The sequence below is a fragment of the Triplophysa rosa genome, linkage group LG5, assembly GCF_024868665.1.
Source record: "Triplophysa rosa linkage group LG5, Trosa_1v2, whole genome shotgun sequence".
NCBI lineage: Eukaryota > Metazoa > Chordata > Actinopteri > Cypriniformes > Nemacheilidae > Triplophysa > Triplophysa rosa.
In genome coordinates, this window is record NC_079894.1 from 25,777,509 (window position 1) to 25,797,106 (window position 19,598).

At 41.4% G+C, this 19,598-nt stretch overlaps 1 protein-coding gene across 1 annotated transcript in view; it reads left to right on the plus strand.

The window, feature by feature from the left end:
- The window catches only part of LOC130554610 (piezo-type mechanosensitive ion channel component 2), a 141,299-nt gene that overhangs the window by 12,687 nt on the left and 109,014 nt on the right, over positions 1-19,598 (plus strand). The window contains exons 2-3 of the mRNA XM_057334381.1: positions 3,576-3,671; positions 7,407-7,532. Of these exons, the coding sequence (XP_057190364.1) occupies positions 3,576-3,671; positions 7,407-7,532 (222 nt within the window). The remainder of the gene's footprint in view (positions 1-3,575; positions 3,672-7,406; positions 7,533-19,598) is intronic.

Sequence of the window (19,598 nt, forward strand, 5' to 3'; positions counted from 1 at the left end):
CCCAAAACGAATGAAATCCGCGCCGATAGAAAGCGCACATAAATCCCCAATGCGTTTTGCCGAAGCAAGAGCGAGAAAGAGAACGGCTTTAAGAGAGAGCTCCCTAATAGAAACAGCTTCCAACGGCTCGAACGGGGGCAGAGAGAGAGCCCTCAGCACCAGAGACAAATCCCACGGAGGTACTGAAGGAGATCACGAGGGAAACTCTCTTAAAAATCTGACCACCAATGCATGCCTACCGATCCATTGCCCGTCAACCGGGGAACGAAACAAGGCGATAGCAGCCACATAAACCTTCAGCGTGGACGGGAGGCCACCATTATCCATCCTGTATTGTAGAAAGCGTAACACATCAGACACGGGACATGACACCGGGTCTATACCGCACTCAATACACCACTTCTTAAATACATCCCGTTTCAGAGCATATAAGCGTCTAGTGGAAGGCACCCGAGACTCCGCAATAGTGTCAAGCACTCTCTGAGGGAGGGGTTCTAAGACCCCTGAAGTGGCCAGGCATGGAGGCTCTACAAATCCGGGTTGGGGTGCCAAATCGAGCCGTTCGCCTGAGATAACAGGTCGCCCCTGAGGGGAATCCGCCACAGAGAGGACACCAGTAACTCTCTCAGGTCCGGGAACCACGGCTGATTCGGCCAAAACGGAGCAACGAGGATCACCGACGCTCTCTCCTCTCTGATCTTGCCCAGCACAAGGGGCAGAATCTTCACCGGAGTAAAAGCGTAAAGCCGGGCGTCCGGCCAGCCCGTCTCCCTGGGGGAGCGCGGCAGCGAGAAGAACAGCGGACAGTGTGCATTCTTGCTCGTTGCGAACAGATCCACCTCCGCCTTCCCGAAGCGATCCCAGATCATCCGTACTGAGTTGGGGTGAAGTTTCCATTCCCCTTGGGAAAGACCTCCCCTCGAGAGCATATCCGCTCCGCAGTTCAAATGACCGGGGATATGCGCTGCCCTGATGGAAAGCAGGTGCTGGTCTGCCCACAGCAGCAGCCTCGCAGCCAGCTCGAAAAGGGCTCTGGAGTGGACCCCTCCTTGGCGATTGATGTACGAAACCACGGACGTGTTGTCGGTGCGAATCAATACATGACGCTGCATCAGCTGAGGCCGAAAAGTCTGCAGAGCTAAGAACACTGCCATCAGCTCCAGCCGATTTATGTGCCAAGACGGCGACCACAGACCCGACGCCGACCTGCCTTCGCACACTGCACCCCAGCCCGAGGAAGACGCATCCGTCGTTACCACCGTGCGTGTTGTCACAAGCCCCAGGGGAACGCCCTGGCTGAACATGCTCCAGCCACACCACGGTTCCAAAGCGCTGAGGCATCTGTGAGTTATCCTCACGCGCGCACGACCCGAGGACCATGCTCTCCGCGGAACTTGAGTCTTTAGCCACAGCTGAAGAGGACGCATGTGCAAAAGACCCAGGTGGCAGACTGGTGATGCTGACGCCATCAGTCCCAGAAGTCTCTGAAATACCCTCAGCGGAATGGACCGGTCCAGGCTGAAGGCGTGCAGTGTGGTGGAGATGGACTCCAAGCGCTCCTGAGAGAGGCGGGCGCGCATCTCCACTGAGTCTCGGGGAGCCGAAGCCGCGGCAGCGGGCTGCTTAGCCGGCCTGTAGGAAGAGCGCGAAGCAGACGAGGATCTTGCTCTCGGCGCCGGCTACAACGAACGGCGAGGAAGCACGTGGCTCATGGCTTTTGTGCGCCTCTGCGCCTCCGCGAAGCATTCCGACACCGACTCCACAACATCCCCGAAGAGACCAGAGGGAGTAATGGGAGCGTTGAGCAGCGACTTCCGGTCTGCGTCCTTGAGGTCCGCCAGCGTCAGCCACAAATGGCGGTGAAGGACGACCATGAAGCCCATCGACCTGCCGATATCCTGTGCGGTGCGCTTCGTCGCCATCAGCGCGAAGTCCGTCGCTGCCCTCAGGTCCTTCACGGCGTCCGCATCCAAGGTGCCCTCATCCAGCGCCTGCAGAATCTTCGCCTGAAAGACCTGTAGAACCGCCATCGAGTGCAGCGCGGAGGCTGCCTCCCCGGCGGAGGTGTACGCCTTGTCGGCGAGGTAGGCGGTAAACCTGCACGGCTTCGACGGCATACCTTGTCCCGCGCTCAGCGAAGAGGAGGAGGGGCACAGATGTATAGCGAGGGTCTCCTCCACAGGCGGCATGCGGGTATAACCGTGGGCCTCCGTCCCGTCCACGTGGGTGAACATAGCCTGTGTGGCAGCGTGGACTCGCGCCGATTGAGGGGCTGTCCACGACTTAACCACGTGCTCGTGCAGGGAAAAAAGGAGTACTCCTCTTCGGTGCAGCCTGGTGGCAGCCCGCTTGAAAGTACCAGGAATCGAGCTTACTTTTAGCTGGCTCCTCCGGGGCGCTCCAGCTAAGGTCAAGCTCCTTAACGGCCTTTTCCAGCACCCTCACGAACTCGTCCTAGAGGTCTGGGGTGCTCTCCGCCCAGTCCTTCACCGAGGCCAAGATGGACATAGAGTCGTCGTCTTCCTCGTCGAGGCCGAAGGAAATGGCATCCGCAACGGCGGGAGGGGGACGAAGGCTCTCCTCAGTGAAAATGACCGGGGAACGAGGCGACGGCAGAGCACGGCGGCCCTGAGCCGGGTCGTCGCCGCCACCACGTGGCATGAGTGGGCCCACCAGCGGCCCTTTGGCGGTAGTGGGCCTCGACCCGAATAATCCTCGAGCAATGTTCCTGCGAGTCCTCAAGACACGCGCCGGCAGGTCAGCACAGTGCGCGCAATCAGACTCTCCGAACGCCGCCTCAGCGTGGGCTAGGCCCAGGCAGGCGATGCAATGCTCGTGCGTATCCTGCGGGTCCATGAGACCTGCCCAAAGACAACAGAAGGCGGCCATCGGATGAAGAAGCTTCTGACGATATCAACGATGGCAGCGTGAAAGAGAAGATTCTGAGGTATTGTCGCTGTGCACTGTATTATACTGTCTGGTCGCCAGTAATTACATTCGGTTGCGAGAGCGACAATTGGCCAGTTTCACTGGCGTTATCCAATAAGACTTCAGGAGAGGTGAGAAGGGAGGAGTTCCCATATGCGGAAGCTTCCGCAATGTCGAGAGACCGCTCTCGATAGGGAACTGAGAGCATAAGAATCGCAGGATATATCGCCCAGCCCTTTACACATATTTTTTGTATTTACAAAACATTTATTGTTTCTCTGATCTCATGAGTATGTGACAGCTAATGTGCATGAATGTTTTCTTTAAACCAACATCATGACTTGTCATAACTTATACCGTACAGTATAAATGCATGATCACCACTTTTTTTATTTGCCATGTTTTTGTCTGAGGGTCATTGGTGTCATCTAAACCAGGCTAAAAATTTACATTTTGATTATTCTTTTTTTCTGGAGAAATAAATAATTTCAAGATGAAGAAAGCCCAAATTTTAATCGATAACACCAGCTGCTTCCTTCACTAGACTAATAATTAGAAAATATTTTAGCATGTCACGCTACACATATCGTGTCCGCTGGTATCACATGTGTATTGTAACACGTGTTAATGTTTTTTTTCCTCGGCAGCATGTCTGTTCAGATACAACGCTCTGTCCTTCATCTACCTCCTGCACCTACTGCTCATCCCTCTCTTCCCCGAACCCTCCAGCGTGACCATGCAAGGTAAGACGCATTACTGCGCCAATATAACTCTTCCTTAAGTGACAAAAATCCACTGAAGCAAGCACATTCGTTGTTCCCTGAAACAGCGTGAAGACAATTCAGCGGACCAGAAACGCTTACCAAACATCATCAGTTACAAGTGCCGACAATGAAGCGGCTGGGGTTTGGCTTTAGAGGATGAATTTGTGCACGCACACTAAAAAGAAGAAAGATTTAAAGGGATAATTCACTCCAAAATGAAAATTCATTTAGAACATATACGCCTCTTCTGTTATTTGCTTACCAACGTTCTTCATAACATTTCAGCATAGCAGTGAAGAAGATAAATTGAAGTTACTGCTTCCTGAGATCTTTGACATTGATGTTTAGCTTTGTCTCGTGTGTTTATGAACTTGTGTTTCATTTCGGCACAGTCGAAGATAGCAGCTGTCTGAAGGTACTGTACAGTATACTGGACGTGTGCTTGTTTTCTGTTGGTTAATTATGTATAAGAGAACGGTTGCATGGATTCTGATGAAAGAGGAAGAAGACAGGAGATTTTTAAGTGGTCCACTTACACTCTCATCAATAGTTAAGCAGACCTGTGCTCGTATGAAGAGAAATGGATGCTGCGCTTCAGAGAGACTCACCGGCCCTTCTCCAGATTTCAGCCGTGGGAATATGCAAATGGCATTAAAGCGACAGTTTATCCAGAAAAAACAATTCTGTCATCATTTATTCACCCTCATGTGGTTGTAAACAGTGCTTAATTGGTCAATCCGCCCTTTTCACATGACGTCACGCATCTTCCATTCTGCCGCGAAGCAGTGTATCGTTACTTCCGCTAGCAATCCAGTTCATAAGGTGGCGGTAATGCACCTATAAGCTGGTTTGCCAACCGCCAGTAAAACTCAAGAAGAAGTTACTTCCGCTAGCGCCTCAGGATGGAGTTTAACAAGTGGCTTGCACATCTGCCACAAATACGGCTGGATGATGTACAACGTCTTGCAGACAAATTTTTGCTAACGACAAGATCAAAGCTAGAGAAAGGATACAAATTCTTCGTTGAACAGTACCTGTTTGATTATGAAGGTAAGTGTTTTGTTTTGTTTTTGTGTTGGCGAAGGTGCTAGGATAAGTACTTGAATACGTGTTCTGTCAGTTTTTTTTTCTCACTGTTGTTAAATTCCAGCGCGACGGCAAAACGGAAGTTCTTCTTCTTCTTCTTCTTGTTTGTTGCAAGACGGATGTTATGATACACTGCTTTGCGAAAAGGCAGAAATTAAGTGACTTCATTGTGAAAAGGGCCTATTCCGAGGTGCCGGAATAAGGGGGCGTGGCAGATCCGGCAAATTAGTGGGGTGGGGAGAAGTAATGGAATGTGCAATCTCTGTGGGGTTTTCTATCCAACTATTTAGATCAGTGGTTCTCAAACTGTGGTACGCGTGGTACTTGAAGAGACCCCGGTGGTACGTGACACGACAGAAAATTAAAATCTCTATATATTACTTTACATTTTGTGTTTTAAATACAATTTCAAATGTTTAATACATGATCGATAAATGCGGAATACATCTCAGCCTATGTGCAATTTTAAAATAGTTGAATGAACTATTGTCTATTTATTATTGGTGGATGTAACTCAGGCGCGTGCTCAGGCAGCTCTAACACAGAGCGGGAGAAGACAGACCAGACGTCTTGAACCGCTGTTTAAAGCTGTTGTTATTGCTGTAAAGTGCTAATTCAACACGTCTGCATCTATGCGAGGTTAAATCAATGAAGCACGCGTTGTGATTTAGTTTTGACGCGCCACTTTAACAAAAGCCGCTGCAGTAAAGTGTAAAGGCCATTGCACATTGAGTCCGAAATTTGCATCCGAAATTTCCGCACGTTAAAAAATAAATGCGACCTCACGTTGTGTCAATCACATTTTCACACTGCCTCCGATATTTTCGTCCGTCATAAAAAAATTCGGACTGGGTTCGATTTTCTGCGTTTTTCGCATCCATGGCAAGCATATTGAGAGGCGCATTTTGAATTATCAAAGAAATGTAACGTGCTAGACGCAGATTTGATCTTGAGTTTGTCTTATAGTTCAAATGCGCGTTAAGGTGATGGAAACGGTTTATTGTCATAATGATGATGTTGTGAATATTTGTGCATGTAAAACGGCAAAAACACAGCCCTCAATATTTGTGCAGAATTCAGAAGTTTAACGTTAAACTTAAAGTACTCAGGCATTTTGTGCGTGAGCGCGTGCAGGTGGAGGATTATAACATATTATGCATATTAAGCATCTAATCATCCGTTAACTGTATTTCATAATCGTGTCTCTTTACAGCAACTTTGTCCAACAACACAAATATCTCTTTCTCTGAAGTGTCCACCATGACACATTCCCTTCAAAATATAATGCTTGCATGCTTGCATTATATGTTGAAGGGAATTTGTCAGAAAACCACTTCCCACATTTCAGAAGTGCATCGACGTTTATAGGCTATGTATTTGTGGAATACACAGAATATTTGACAATTAACAGATTACCAAACTGAAAGGGAAAAATATTATAATTATTATATGTGCTTTTTAATGAAATACAGTATATGCACGCAACAGGTCAGCACGAACGTGCCAAATGCCAAATGAGTTGCCTGATCCGGAAACGGAACAAATTAATCCCTGGTTGTAAACCTGTATGTGACTCTTTGTTCTGTGGAACACAAATTAAGATATTTTGAGAAATGTCTCAGTGGTTTTGTGTTCATACAATGGAAGTCAATGGAGTTCAGTGTTGTTTTGTTACCAACGTTCTTCAAAATATCTTCTTTTGTTCTCCACAAAATAAAGAAACTCACACAGGTTTGAGTGCTTGTAAATGAAAGAATTTTCGTTTTGGGGTCAACTATCACTTTAAGGTCTCATAAACCCCTGATGAGGTGAAACTGCACCGTCAGCTGGAAGTTTACAGCGGTTTGGGAGAGAGATGCTGTTAATAAAACATCGCTTACCTTATTGTTGGCTTCAGGTATGTTTTTATTTTACGAGGATGAAATTTGTGATGTGAATAAAAGATTTTGGCGGACATGTAGACGCGGGGTGTTAAACTCTTTTACAAGGTCCCTCCAAACAGTTTTGTGTCTGTTAGTGGGAAATGATTCCAGATTGTTTTGCACGTTGTTTCATTAAGTCTGAACAAGTCACATCCCATGCCGATTTACAGAGGTAGTAGCTCACATTTGATTTCATCTGGCAGAGCTTCTCGTCGTCTGGATTCTTACGAATACGTCTCACTTGTGGCTAAAATGATCTCCATTAGGAAGCATTACATGCGATGGGCACAAACCTGCGCCGCATTGGAAAATATCGATCGCCGGTAGAGAAAACACTCTAAAAATACTTTAATACTTCATTTGACCTTGGTGTTATGCTATTTGAGAGCGCTGAAACAAAGTGGCTCTCACGATGAGCTTTTGTTCGTCTTGCAAGAACAACATAGAATGCTTCAGCATTAAACCTCGCTGGCTCTAGAAAGAAAACCTGCAATCCGTAACGTTTGCCTCTCTATCACCATCTCTGTTTTAACATTTCAGGCTACTTCACATATTATTTTCCATAAAATCATACCCGACAGATTAATTGTGACAACCCCTACAAAGACATCATATTTATATGATATTTACTGTATGATATTTATATGATATTTATGATATGAATATTGTCTGATGTCTATTTCTGTTGTTGTTTTTTCTCCTCCAGGCCGCACGGGGCATCTTCTGAAGTCTTTATGTTTCTCCAGCATGACCTTCCTCTTGTTCCACATCATCTATCAAATCACAATCCACAGTTTGCTGGCTGGGAAGTCTATTGAGCGTAGATTCAACTGTAAGTTCATACTCGCACATCTCTAAACGGTTTCACACCCCATTGTTGAAACGTATGGGTTTCTTTAGCCCAACTGACAGAGCGTTGTGTCAGCCATGCAAAGATCCGTTCGAGAAAACACACATACGGATAAAAAACAAATCGGTTGAATTCACTGGATGAAAGGCTTTGGATAACTTTTTTTTTTTAAGATTCTATTTAGCTCCTGCTTTGTATCGAGAAGCAATTTTTTCTCTAAAGGGAGTTTTTGTTCTTGAAGTTACATCATAGGTTCCTCAGATCAGTTTGTTAGTTTCTAAGGTGTCTGGTTTTATAGAACTAGATAATTACAATTCTTTCTAAACGTAAACTTGGTTCTCTTCAGTGAATCTCGGGAAAGTGCTCGAAATCATAAGACATTTATATAATTTTAAAAAACAAAAAGGGGTTTGCAACATGTTGTAGTGTAATGTATTACCAATAATGATTTTTGCATAGTTTATTTATATATTATTTATACATTATTTTAATGACAATTAAGGTAATTTAAAAGCGATTCTCATTTATTCACCCTCATCTCATTCAAGATCTCCATATTTTGTTATTTTAAAACATTTTTTGCAATACATTATTAGTCATTCTTTATGTTTGTCACAGGGTTTCGCAAATATCTAACCAATATAAAGTATAAAAAAATGCTTGTCAACAGAATTTAATCATTTAAAAGTAAATTTTTTATAACAATGAATTCAGACATTCAAGGTTTCGGGAGGACATCGATAATATGACTCTTTCTTTTGTGAATCACAAAAGAAGATATTTTGAGAAAGGTTTTGTGTTCATATAATGAAAGTCAATGGGGTTCAATGATGTTTGGTTATCGACATTCTTCAAAATATCTTCTTTTGTGTTTTGCTGAAGAAAAAAAGTCATACAGATTTGAAATGACATGAAGGTGAATAAATGATGAAAGAATTTTATTTTGGGGTGAATGTGTACATGCGGGATGATATTCAATGCTGTATTATTTTCTGGTCTTTACAGTAAAGCAAAAAAGAAATCTAATTGTTCCTATAATTTGATTTTGTGGTGAAACATGATCTGTAAATTTCACATTGAAACTGAAGGAATATGGGTTGATATTGCAGGGGAATGTAATGGTGCTGTTAGATCTATACTATCTACACGGGGGTCACTGACCTCTGAGATGAAAGTGAGATCTGCATCTCTCCATTGATCTCAAGCATCGCTGCTTTCTGCTGAGCGCAGACGTTTTATCATCACTTCATGTGAATTGTGGACCAGAAAAGGAGATGAATAAACACTATATTATACTGACAGACATTCACAACATTCAACATCAGCTAAAAAATATTTTTTCTTTGTACTTCAATTCATATACGTATTTTGTATCCTTAGTTTTAAACACAGTTCATGTTGTATGTGTTGGAAAAGGGGTTTAGCTTTAAAAATAGCTTTTCTAGACTCATGGGAAATCTTAGATGTCTTTGATCTCCGGTTGTTGTCTTGAAAAGATCAGACGCACCTTGTTCATGTCATCCACAATTATTTACACTTTCTTATGTTTAGGTTCCTGAAAAAGCATTCTTTCTTAATGCTTTCCACAGCTTAAGACAGGCAGAAAAGTAGGCGGTAATGTAAATAACTATTATGTCTTTAAATACACTGTTCTTGTCCGTCAGAATACAAGTTAACAGAGTACAAGTTAGTATGTACATATTCTATACACAGACATAGATATGCAGATGTCATGTTCAACTGCTCCAGACACGTCAACACTTCTGCGGTTATTTCTACAGGATGATTCCAGAACAACTGTTAGTAAATACATCCGTCCATCCCAAACCGACCGCGTGAAGATACCGTGACCATAATCTCTGACATCATTTCATCACGAATTGTTAGTCACATTCCTGATGATAATGGTGCTTAGAAATCATTCTGTTTCAGGGTCTTGACACTGACTTTTAACAGGCTTCGATCCTCTTTAATGGACGTCTTGGAAACAATGAAATCCATTTGTTCCAGTGTGTGTCTTGGAGAAATCTGTAATATGTGCTGTGTTTTTTATCATTTCTAAATATAGTGGTTTACAATATATATGCACAAATGTGCTGTCAGTAAGTCTGTTAAGAGTCATTTACTGTGATTTGGTTGTAGAGCAAATATTGAGTGCTCAATGGAGTGGATCTGTATCTGTGAAGTGTGTGTGTGTAACAGGACCTCAGTCTCAAGGGTTATTCAATACCTCATTACTCTCCTAATTTACTAAAAACACAGTCTGAAATATTGATTTGTCGTTACTGTAACTAATACAGACAGTAGTGATGAAGTGGATTTTCACGCATTAGATCTACAATAGACGACACTGTTGTGATAAGCGTTACAGTGATTACAGAATTACTTTCTAGTGATTTACATTTATGCATTTTGGCAAATGCTTTTATTCAGTAATCGTAATCACGATTCAAATCCGATTAATCGTGCAGCCTGCACGATTAATCGTATTTTGATCGCGATTTATGCTTCCCACAATTAACTGAGCATAATTGTTATGATAATATTTTAAAAGCAAGCACAAAACTCCCGATAAGATCAGAAAATCATCGCAAAGCTTGTATCTTTTAAAGTGCCACTTTACAGGAAATAAAAAGCACAACATTTTTTCACTGCATTTGTACTATTTTTATACTTTTTTGCAAAACCCATGACAAACATTTAGGGTGACCTATAGTAATGATTTATAAAAAGAAAACAAGAAATTCAAAATGGAGTAGCAAGGTTTCATTCCGAAGGTCAGAAAATGTACATTTTTGTGGTGAAGTGTTTAGATGATTGATTGTGTGTTTTGAAATACGGTGTTGAAGAAGTTCAATGACAGCAGATTATAACATATTCATTGGCTGTAAAGTATAGGCCTAATAAACATGCTGAAGTGAAATAAAAAACCAAAGTTCTGAACTGACAAAATAATCGTGTTTATTAATCGTGATTAAAATTTTGAGCAAAATAATCGTGCAGCCCTAAAAAGCGATTTACAATCCAATCCAACTGTTTTAAAGGACTCATCAAATGAGCACTTTCAACAAGTTGGTATGATTTATTAGGGTCTTCATGAAATGTCTGGAACATATTTTGCTTAAAAACACTCTGGCTGTGTAAACAAAACCCCCTTTGCCTCGTCAAAAACAGCTATGCTCACAGCAACCCGTTTTGGTGCATGTCTCTTTAAATGATAATGAGTTACAGCGCACCCCACCCCCTTCTGTCCGGCGTGTCAACACAACACACATGTAGTACTGCCATGGCAATGGTTAAATTATGTTTCCTGAACTCCTCTGCGGTTAGTTTCGTTTTAAACGTCTCAAATCATTCGTCCTGAGACTCAAAAATCGGTCATAGCAAACAGCGCTCACGTTGTGCGTGTATTAGGGGTGTAACGGTTCTCGGTAAAAAATTGAACCGCACGGTTCAGCTCATCTTAAATCTGACGACGCATTTATAATGTGGTTCATTAAAAATGATAATGCGTAAAACAGACAAAGTTCAGCTAATGCATGTTTGTCGATGGATACACATTTAATACCTACAACAAATAAAATAACGTAGACAAATTTCAATAGGATTGACGTATGCTGTACAGTCATTTATGCTTTCATCACCCGGGTGTTGTGAGCGCGCGAGTGCAGGTGAGACCTGAACAGCACATGTTGCTGTTTAAACTACACTCATTCAAGCCTTGCCAATTTAAACATTTAAGTGCAAGATGATGCAGAAGAAAACTCGCTTGCGCACTGTGAGAAGATCCGAAGCGCGCACAAGTAAAGTCTCAGACATGGCGCAAATATTGAGTTGTCTTTGAAGCGCTTAAATGGACAAATTCACACACGAAGTAGGTCAACATCAGTGTTGGGGGTAACACGTTACAAGTAACGTGCATTACGTAATCAGAGTACTTTTTAAAGTAACGAGTAAGGTAACGCAGTTACTTTATTAATTTACATATCAATACTCGAGTTACTTTGTTTTTCAAGAAACTCGAGTTACTTTTCAGTCTAATCATTGATTTTATATGAATATTTTTTAAACTGCAGAAGTGAAATTCTGAATTAAAAGTAGTGTAGACATGATCGCTCATGCTTGCGCAAAAACAGTCGCTAGTCAGACATAGGCATTGTTGCCATGTCTGCAGTGTTCCGGCTTCGTTTTTGTTACACAAATCTGGCAACCCTTGACACAGCGATGGGAGGCGAGAGCTCAGATGTGGAGCTATAGTGTGGCCGCACTCGCCACCTTGGACAAAGTGCCTGCAAATGCCGGTCATGCTCAATAGACAACTTTCAGATCGCGAAATTAGCGCGAGTCATGAAAGGCAACAGCAATCAATGGTCTCATGCCTCGTGAATGTAAGCATAAGCTGTGTTCGACTGTTTGTGGCGCTGCACGCACAGACAGATCTGCAGATTTAAATGGGCATGGTCACTGTTAGAAGAAGGGTTGGGGAGTGGGCGGAGCACGGGAGAAAGAGAGAAAACAACTGTCATCTGTTAGTCTCCTCACCAAATACCAGCATATATACAACATAATATGTTAAATGTCATTTTCCCTTCAAAATAATATTATATATTATTAGTAATATATTATATATTAGATTAATCATAATTTCGTATAACACTATCGAGTTGTTTTGGCTCAACGAAGTGCTCAGCAATGCAAAGAGGATCTGTCATATCGCTTATATATTACTTTTTAAATCTAAAAAAAAAAAACACCGGCCAAAAAACCTCCTTTTCCCACACAGTGTTATACGACTGGAAACTACTCTGCCATCCCAAAAGCTCACCGGCGCCATCTTGTGCAACTAGCCACGCTGTCAAAACACAATAAATATGGAGAGTGACACCGAAGTTAGCAGTGTCAACAGTAGGCAGAGCTCTGATGAGGTGGAGGACTACTGGTCAGAAAATATTTGAAATGTGTTTTTTAAAGAAAATAAAGGTGTGTTATAGACTATATAGGATTGTTAAATGAATTGCAGTGTTAAACACTAAAGAACAGCAAAGTCTGGAAAAGCATGAGCATCAATTAGGTGAGAAATAGTAACGCAAAAGTAACGCAAAGTTCAGTTACTTTCCACAAAAAGTACTCAAGTACTGTATTTAGTTACTTTTTGTCATGAGTCTCGGGGTGAGACACGGAGACAAGGACAGAGGACCCAAGTGCAGACAGCGGGTAAGGGGTTAACAAGACAGACTTTAATAATAATTAAAAAATACAAAACAAAGACCCACGTGGGGGAACATAACAAAACATAGCAACACGGACAGGGACTAACTAGACTAGAAATAATAACATTTGACATGACCACTGTAAACTAAACTAACTACACAACAAGAACTCACCACAAAGACAAACACGACGCAACAGAACAATGATCCAGCACAGGACAGAAAACACAGGGACCTTATAAAGGGGACAAATCAAGAGGAAGCAGGTGCGGGGCATGAACTAATTAACAAACAATAACGAGGAGACGAAAGGGCGGGAACAGAGACACCACACCGGAGAGTGGAAGACCAACAGGGACAAAACGTCACTCTCCACATAAAACAAGAGGTACTATCATGGTTCTGCCACTAGGTCAAGAGAAGCAAGACAAGGTGGGGCAGAACCATGACACTTTTTTATAGAGTAACTCGATATTGTAACTAGTTACTTTTAAAAGTAACGGTCCCCAACACTGGTCAACATGTGTTGTCGAGTATCTTAACAAACATAGTAGGTTATGTCTTAAGAGAATGGACGAAACAGGCGAAAAACAACGCATGTGCACAGTATCAGTGTACTGGATCTGTTACATTCCTCTTAAAGCAACAGCAGCATATTCCTGCTGTCTGTTAAAAGTCAAGGAAATCACTCACTGCTTGTGACTCAATAGCTTCTGTAACTTCAATTATGATTCATCTTTATTTCATTTGTACATATGCAATGTTATGTTTTATTTGATTACTTTAATCCATTTCTACCTTAAGAGGTATACATACAGTATCTTATTTTATTTTCTGCTTTGCTTTGCTCTGTTGTTTTATTGGTGCTGTTACTTGTAGCTTGATTATTTGTTCTTATTTTTATTTGTCAGTAGTCCCTTTTCCCTGAACATAGCACAAACCGAACCAAACCGAAACCGTGACACAAACCGAAACGTTCATTAGCAAAACAAACAGCTTGCCGCAGCTGAACATATTAACATACATACAGCTAAACTCCAAGTGCCCATTTGCCAAATAACATATACTGTAAATATAGAGTAAGTTTAACACTGGCTTTGAATGTTCTATTTAGCCCGTGACTGACTTAGCTCCCTTCGCTATCGTATGCCAATTTATCCTCCTATATATACTGTACATGTACGTCAACTCAGACTGTTGATAAATATTACTTACATCGGCAGCTTTGTCTCGTTCAGTTGGTCTCGATCCCTCTTGAGGAATAACTTTGAACCTAATCCTGTTTGTACTGTCCCAGGTTGATAAAGTACTCCGGCTTGAAGTGATTCGCGCAAACAAACAGGTTTTTACTTATGGTTTCTGAGGGATTTCCCCTAAAAATAAAATAAATCCACTCCTGTCTCTTCCGAGGTCAGCGACTACATTGCATGCTGTCCACGAACTTTAGCCATGGCGTCACGTACACTGCTGTTGCTTGTGATAACAACAATGGCGGCAGCGCCGTGGGTGGAATTGAGTAGATTAAGGGGCGGTAATATTATTATAAGAGCCTGCGTCTACGTCACATCAGGAGCGAAATCTGAATGGCTCGATTTTTCACATGCTTGCAGAGAAAGGCTTACCAAAACAAAGTTACTGGGATCTTGTTTTTCACGTTTTCTGGGTTGCTAGATGCACCGGGGAATCGATTATAGCACTTAAACACAGAAAAAAATTGACTTTCATCCAATGGGTCCTTTAAGAGGTGACTAATTCATATAAATGTGTACGATATGAATTATACTAAATTATTATATTTTATTTATTGTTTTATGTATATTTATATTATATATTTATTTGTATTTGTATGATTTATTTTATTTTAATAGGTGTTTATTATTAAATTAAAAAGCAATAATAAAGCCACAACCCAAACCCCTGTGTAATCAGTGCAATCAGATTTTCTTTCGATAGCATTCTGTTAGAAGTTTTGAGTCACAGTCCTGCACTCTGGCGTCTCCTACTTTAACCTATTATGTAAAAGTCTAAACTCCATGTTTATTAAGTCATAACTTTCATATGAGATCCCACAGTGTATGTTCATATACTGTATAGAGTCTGATACGGAACAATTGTAAAAAACTATTTTAAATCACACAGTGTGCACATCTTTATTAATCCCATTTTACAATCCACTGATGTTTATTTACATTACATTTATTTATTTAGCAGCAGTGGCGTGTCCACAAGGTTTCACCCCTGAAAATGAGCTTTGCCACCCCAGTTGCCACCCCAACACTGACCTTACTGTCATGACTTGGGTACTTATGTAATATACACATATTTTTTGAAAGAAGTTATCATCATCTTAACCCTCTGCATCTTAAATGTACCGTAGGCAAAACAGGCAAAAATTAAATAAAAAAGTAGATTTTGCTTTTTTTTGGCTAATCATATAGATGATGCAAACCATACTCAAAATCCACAATATTCCTAATCCTGACAATGCAACTGCAAAAATGAAGATTTACATGTTTAGGTGTTGCCACCTCTCATTGTGCTCTTGTCCCTCTTTGCCATCCAATGTATAGTATAAAATCCTGGACACGCCCCTGTTTAACAGATTCTTTATCCAAAGAGATTTACAAATGAAAGAGAGCATTAACATTTTGTTAAACATTTATGTAATCTGGAACATTCTAGATCGACAGATGGGGGAACTGGAATGATGTTTAGAAACTTGTCTCAATGTAATTGATATCATACTTGACCCTGAACCACAAAACCAATCTTAAAGTGACAACGAGCAACTTCTGCTCACTGTTGCCCACGTGGTTGATAAGAGGAACTGTCTGTTTACAGTGTCATAAAAACTGTCGCAAAGATTTCCCGCTGGCAGCTCAATACGCATGAGTTTGTTTATAAAGCCGACGGACCAGGCGGACCCAGCTAAGCTATGAAAACAGCGCATAGCATGTATATATATATAATGACAATATTAGCCTACTCAACGACTGAACTGTTCAACATTTACGTGGTTTACTGGTCTGAACTAAAGAATCTGCTACTTTTTACCACAACGCGTTTATTGTGTTTTTTTAGTTTTCATTTACAAGCACTACACACATTCATGACGAGACACGACAACATGCTAGCTATCAACACCGGCAACCATATATTATCTCTCAGCTAGTGTGAACCGGTGGTGCGCCAATGACACAGACTAATAACAAATACGTTCAAAAGTACAGGACAGTAACAAAAAATGTACATATAACACTTACAAATCCAGGAGCAGGACTGCTAGGTCTCCATCCGTTTTGCAACCCATTGCCTCTTGCTGCTCGCACCACCAAGTGTAAGCCCGTCCGATATTGATTCGTTACCGGCCTCGTGTCCGATCACTCTCTCGCTTTCTTTTCTTTGCTTCCTCCGACAAAACCCTCTTTGGTTTTTTTGGCTGGCTCTGCCATGGTGATGTTTTGGTTCGTTTCATCTTACTGTTAGCTCTGCTGTTCGCTAACTTCTCCCAGGCTACGAGTAAAATGTGATGTATGCCGTAAAGCAGGGGATAGGCGGGGCTTGTACCGGTCCGAACACTAAAGTTACAAGTGCAATTTCAGCCGATAGGAGGCTGCTTAGGTAGCAACGGCAGTAAAATTCATCCATTTAAAAGTTGACCTACCACTTAAATAATTTTAGAGACATTATTTTAAGGTCAAAAAGTTGCTCGTTGTCGCTTTAAGTAGCATGGAAATATTTGTGGCAAAAGCCAACAAAACATTGTATGGGTCAAAATGGTCGATTTTTCTTTTATGCCAAAAATCATTAGGATATAAAGTTTGCTCGATGCTTTTAACTCTTTGAGTGGGGAATTACCCACTCAAGTTTGGTATCTACGTATATGTAAAGTTTAGAATTTCAGCTTTTGGGTTCATCTACTCTCTACTCAACTCAACTCAACTCAACTCAACTCAACTCAACTCAACTTTATTTATATAGCGCTTTTTACAATTTTCATTGTTACAAAGCAGCTGTACATAAGACATATTGACTATAAGCAAAACAATTAAAGTTGTACCTGTAAAAACAAGAAAAAGGTGAAAACACAGAAGACAGATATACCCACATACATAACACTCCACACACACAATATGCACACGTACTAACACACATAGACATAGACACACACGCACGGACGCGCAGACACACGGATGCACATGCACACACACACGTACACAGACAAATATGCACACATACACACAGACACGCACGCACACACACAGCCATGCAAGCACGCACAGTGAGAGCACACATTTAAGATAAAGGAGAGAGAAGCACAGGTCAAATATAACAGACTATAAATTCCTATATGCAATATTAATTAAGTAAAACTTTAAAATTCTAAAGCAGTCCCCCGGCCAGGCAAATAGTGCAAAAAACAGTATGCAAACGGTGGCGAGGAACCCAAAACTCTAATCAAGAAAAAAAAACTCAGGAGAACCCAGGCCCAACCAAAGGATTCCAGTTCCCCTCTGGCAAAAGCTGCTGCCTTTGCACAAGCTCGACAGTGCTTGCACAACAAGGCTAAATAAAAAATAAATAAACTTCCTAATAAGGTAAATTATAGTTTTAAGATTATCATTAATAATCTAATAGCATTTGACATTTTGTGGTTAAGACGTGTCAGGTGACCGCGTCCTTCTTTATCCAGCTCTATCATCTCAGCTCTTGTCATGTCGCCGCTTCCCATTCTCCGCTCTACCATCAGGTCTGGCCATGAACTGCATCCTGCTCGCTGTGGTAACATTGGAACAATGAGACAAGACATCTGAGAGTAGAGTACTGTTCTGCACTCTTTTGTTGTGTTTTTGGTACCGGTTGATCTAACTAATGCAGCCTAAACCCTCAGAGGATTTATATTATGGAAGAGTAGTGTATGCAAGATTAAAAAGATCCGTCTTTAGTCTATAGATTTAAACTGACAGAGTGTGTCTGCCTCCCGGACAGTGCAGGGAAGACTATTCCAAAGTTTAGGCGCTAGATAGGAAAAGGATCTACCACCTGCACTTGATTTTGAAATTCTAGGTATTACCAACAGACAGGACGCCTGAGAGCGTAATGCACGTGAAGGATTGTAATACAAGAGGAGTTCACTCAAGTACTGAGGAGCTAAACCATGTAGGGCTTTATAGGTAATAAGCAAGATTTTAAAGTTAATGCGATGCTTTATAGGTAACCAGTGCAAGGTTGACAGAACCGGGCTAATATGTTCATACTTTTTTGTACGTGTAAGAACTCGAGCTGCCGCGTTTTGGACCAGTTGGAGTTTTTGTAATAAGCCTGCAGGGCAACCACCTAACAGTGCATTACAGTAATCTAGTCTTGGTGTCATGAATGCATGGATTAACTTCTCTGCATCTGACATTGACAGCATATGATGTAGTTTAGATATATTGTTAAGATGGAAAAACGCAATTTTACAGGTGTTGGCGACATGGCTCTCAAATGACAGATTACTATCGAATAGAACACCAAGATTCTTAGCTGACGACGAGGGTTTTATGGAACATCCGTCAATAGTTAAACAGTATTCTTGGTTGTTACGTATAGCAGTTTTCGGTCCAATAAGTAACACAAGTGAACCGAGTTCAGTAATAACAAGTTGTTACTCATCCAGTTTTTTTATATCGACTATGCATTCCATTATTCGATGTTTCATGAGGCTTCGAGGAAACATAAAGTTGAGTATCATCAGCATAACAGTCAAAGCTAACTCCATGTCGCTTTATTATATATTCTAGAGGTAGCATGTATATTGCGAAGAGCAGAGGCCCTAAGACTGAGCCCTGTTGGTACACCATACTGGACGTGCGATTTGCGTGACAGCTCATTGTTTATTGCTACAAATTGAAAACGGTCGGATAAATAAGATTTAAACCATTTCAAAGCTATTCCTTTAATGCCGACGTAATTTTCGAGTCTATGTAGGAGTGTGCTGTGGTCAATGGTGTCGAATGCAGCACTAAGGTCTAACAGCACCAATAACGAGATACAACCTTGATCAGACGCCAATAGCAGATCATTTGTAACTCTGATCAAAGCAGTCTCTGTACTGTGACATGCTCTAAATCCAGACTGGAATTCTTCATTGATGTCATTCCTTTGGAGGAAGGAGCATAATTGAGTTGAAACTACTTTTTACAGAACTTTAGATATGAAAGGTAGATTCGATATAGGCCTGTAGTTCCTTAGTTCTCTAGGGTCGAGTTGGGGTTTTTTGACAAGGGACCTTATAACAGCCACCTTATGTGCTTTAGGCACATGTCCTAATGTCAGAGATGAGTTAATAATACTAAGAAGAGTATATATAATTTCTAGGAGCATCTCTTTCAGTAGATTTGTAGGTATAGGGTCTAGCATGCATGTTCTTGATTTAGATGATCTAATGATTTTAGACAGCTCATCGTGATCTACAGTATAAAATAATAGCATTTTCTCCTTAAGGGCGCTGTAGTTAGTTTGTTCAGCGGGTTTCACTTCTGATTGCATTGTTATAATTTTTTCTCTAATATCTTGGATTTTATTTGTGAAATAGTTCATAAATTCATCACTGTTATGCTGATATACCGGATCAGAAGTCACTGACGATTTATTTTTTGTTAAAGAGTACATTCCTCAATATTTTTAAGGGCTTATTTTGGTTTATGGGGTGTCCGACAACAAGTTTATGTACATACATGATGTAAAAATACTATTATTTCGTAATAATAAGCAGTTTTTATTACCTTACTTCTTGACTGACTCTCAAATGATTCGTTCCGCGATTCATCTGTGTAATCTCCGCCTTTCCGCCAGC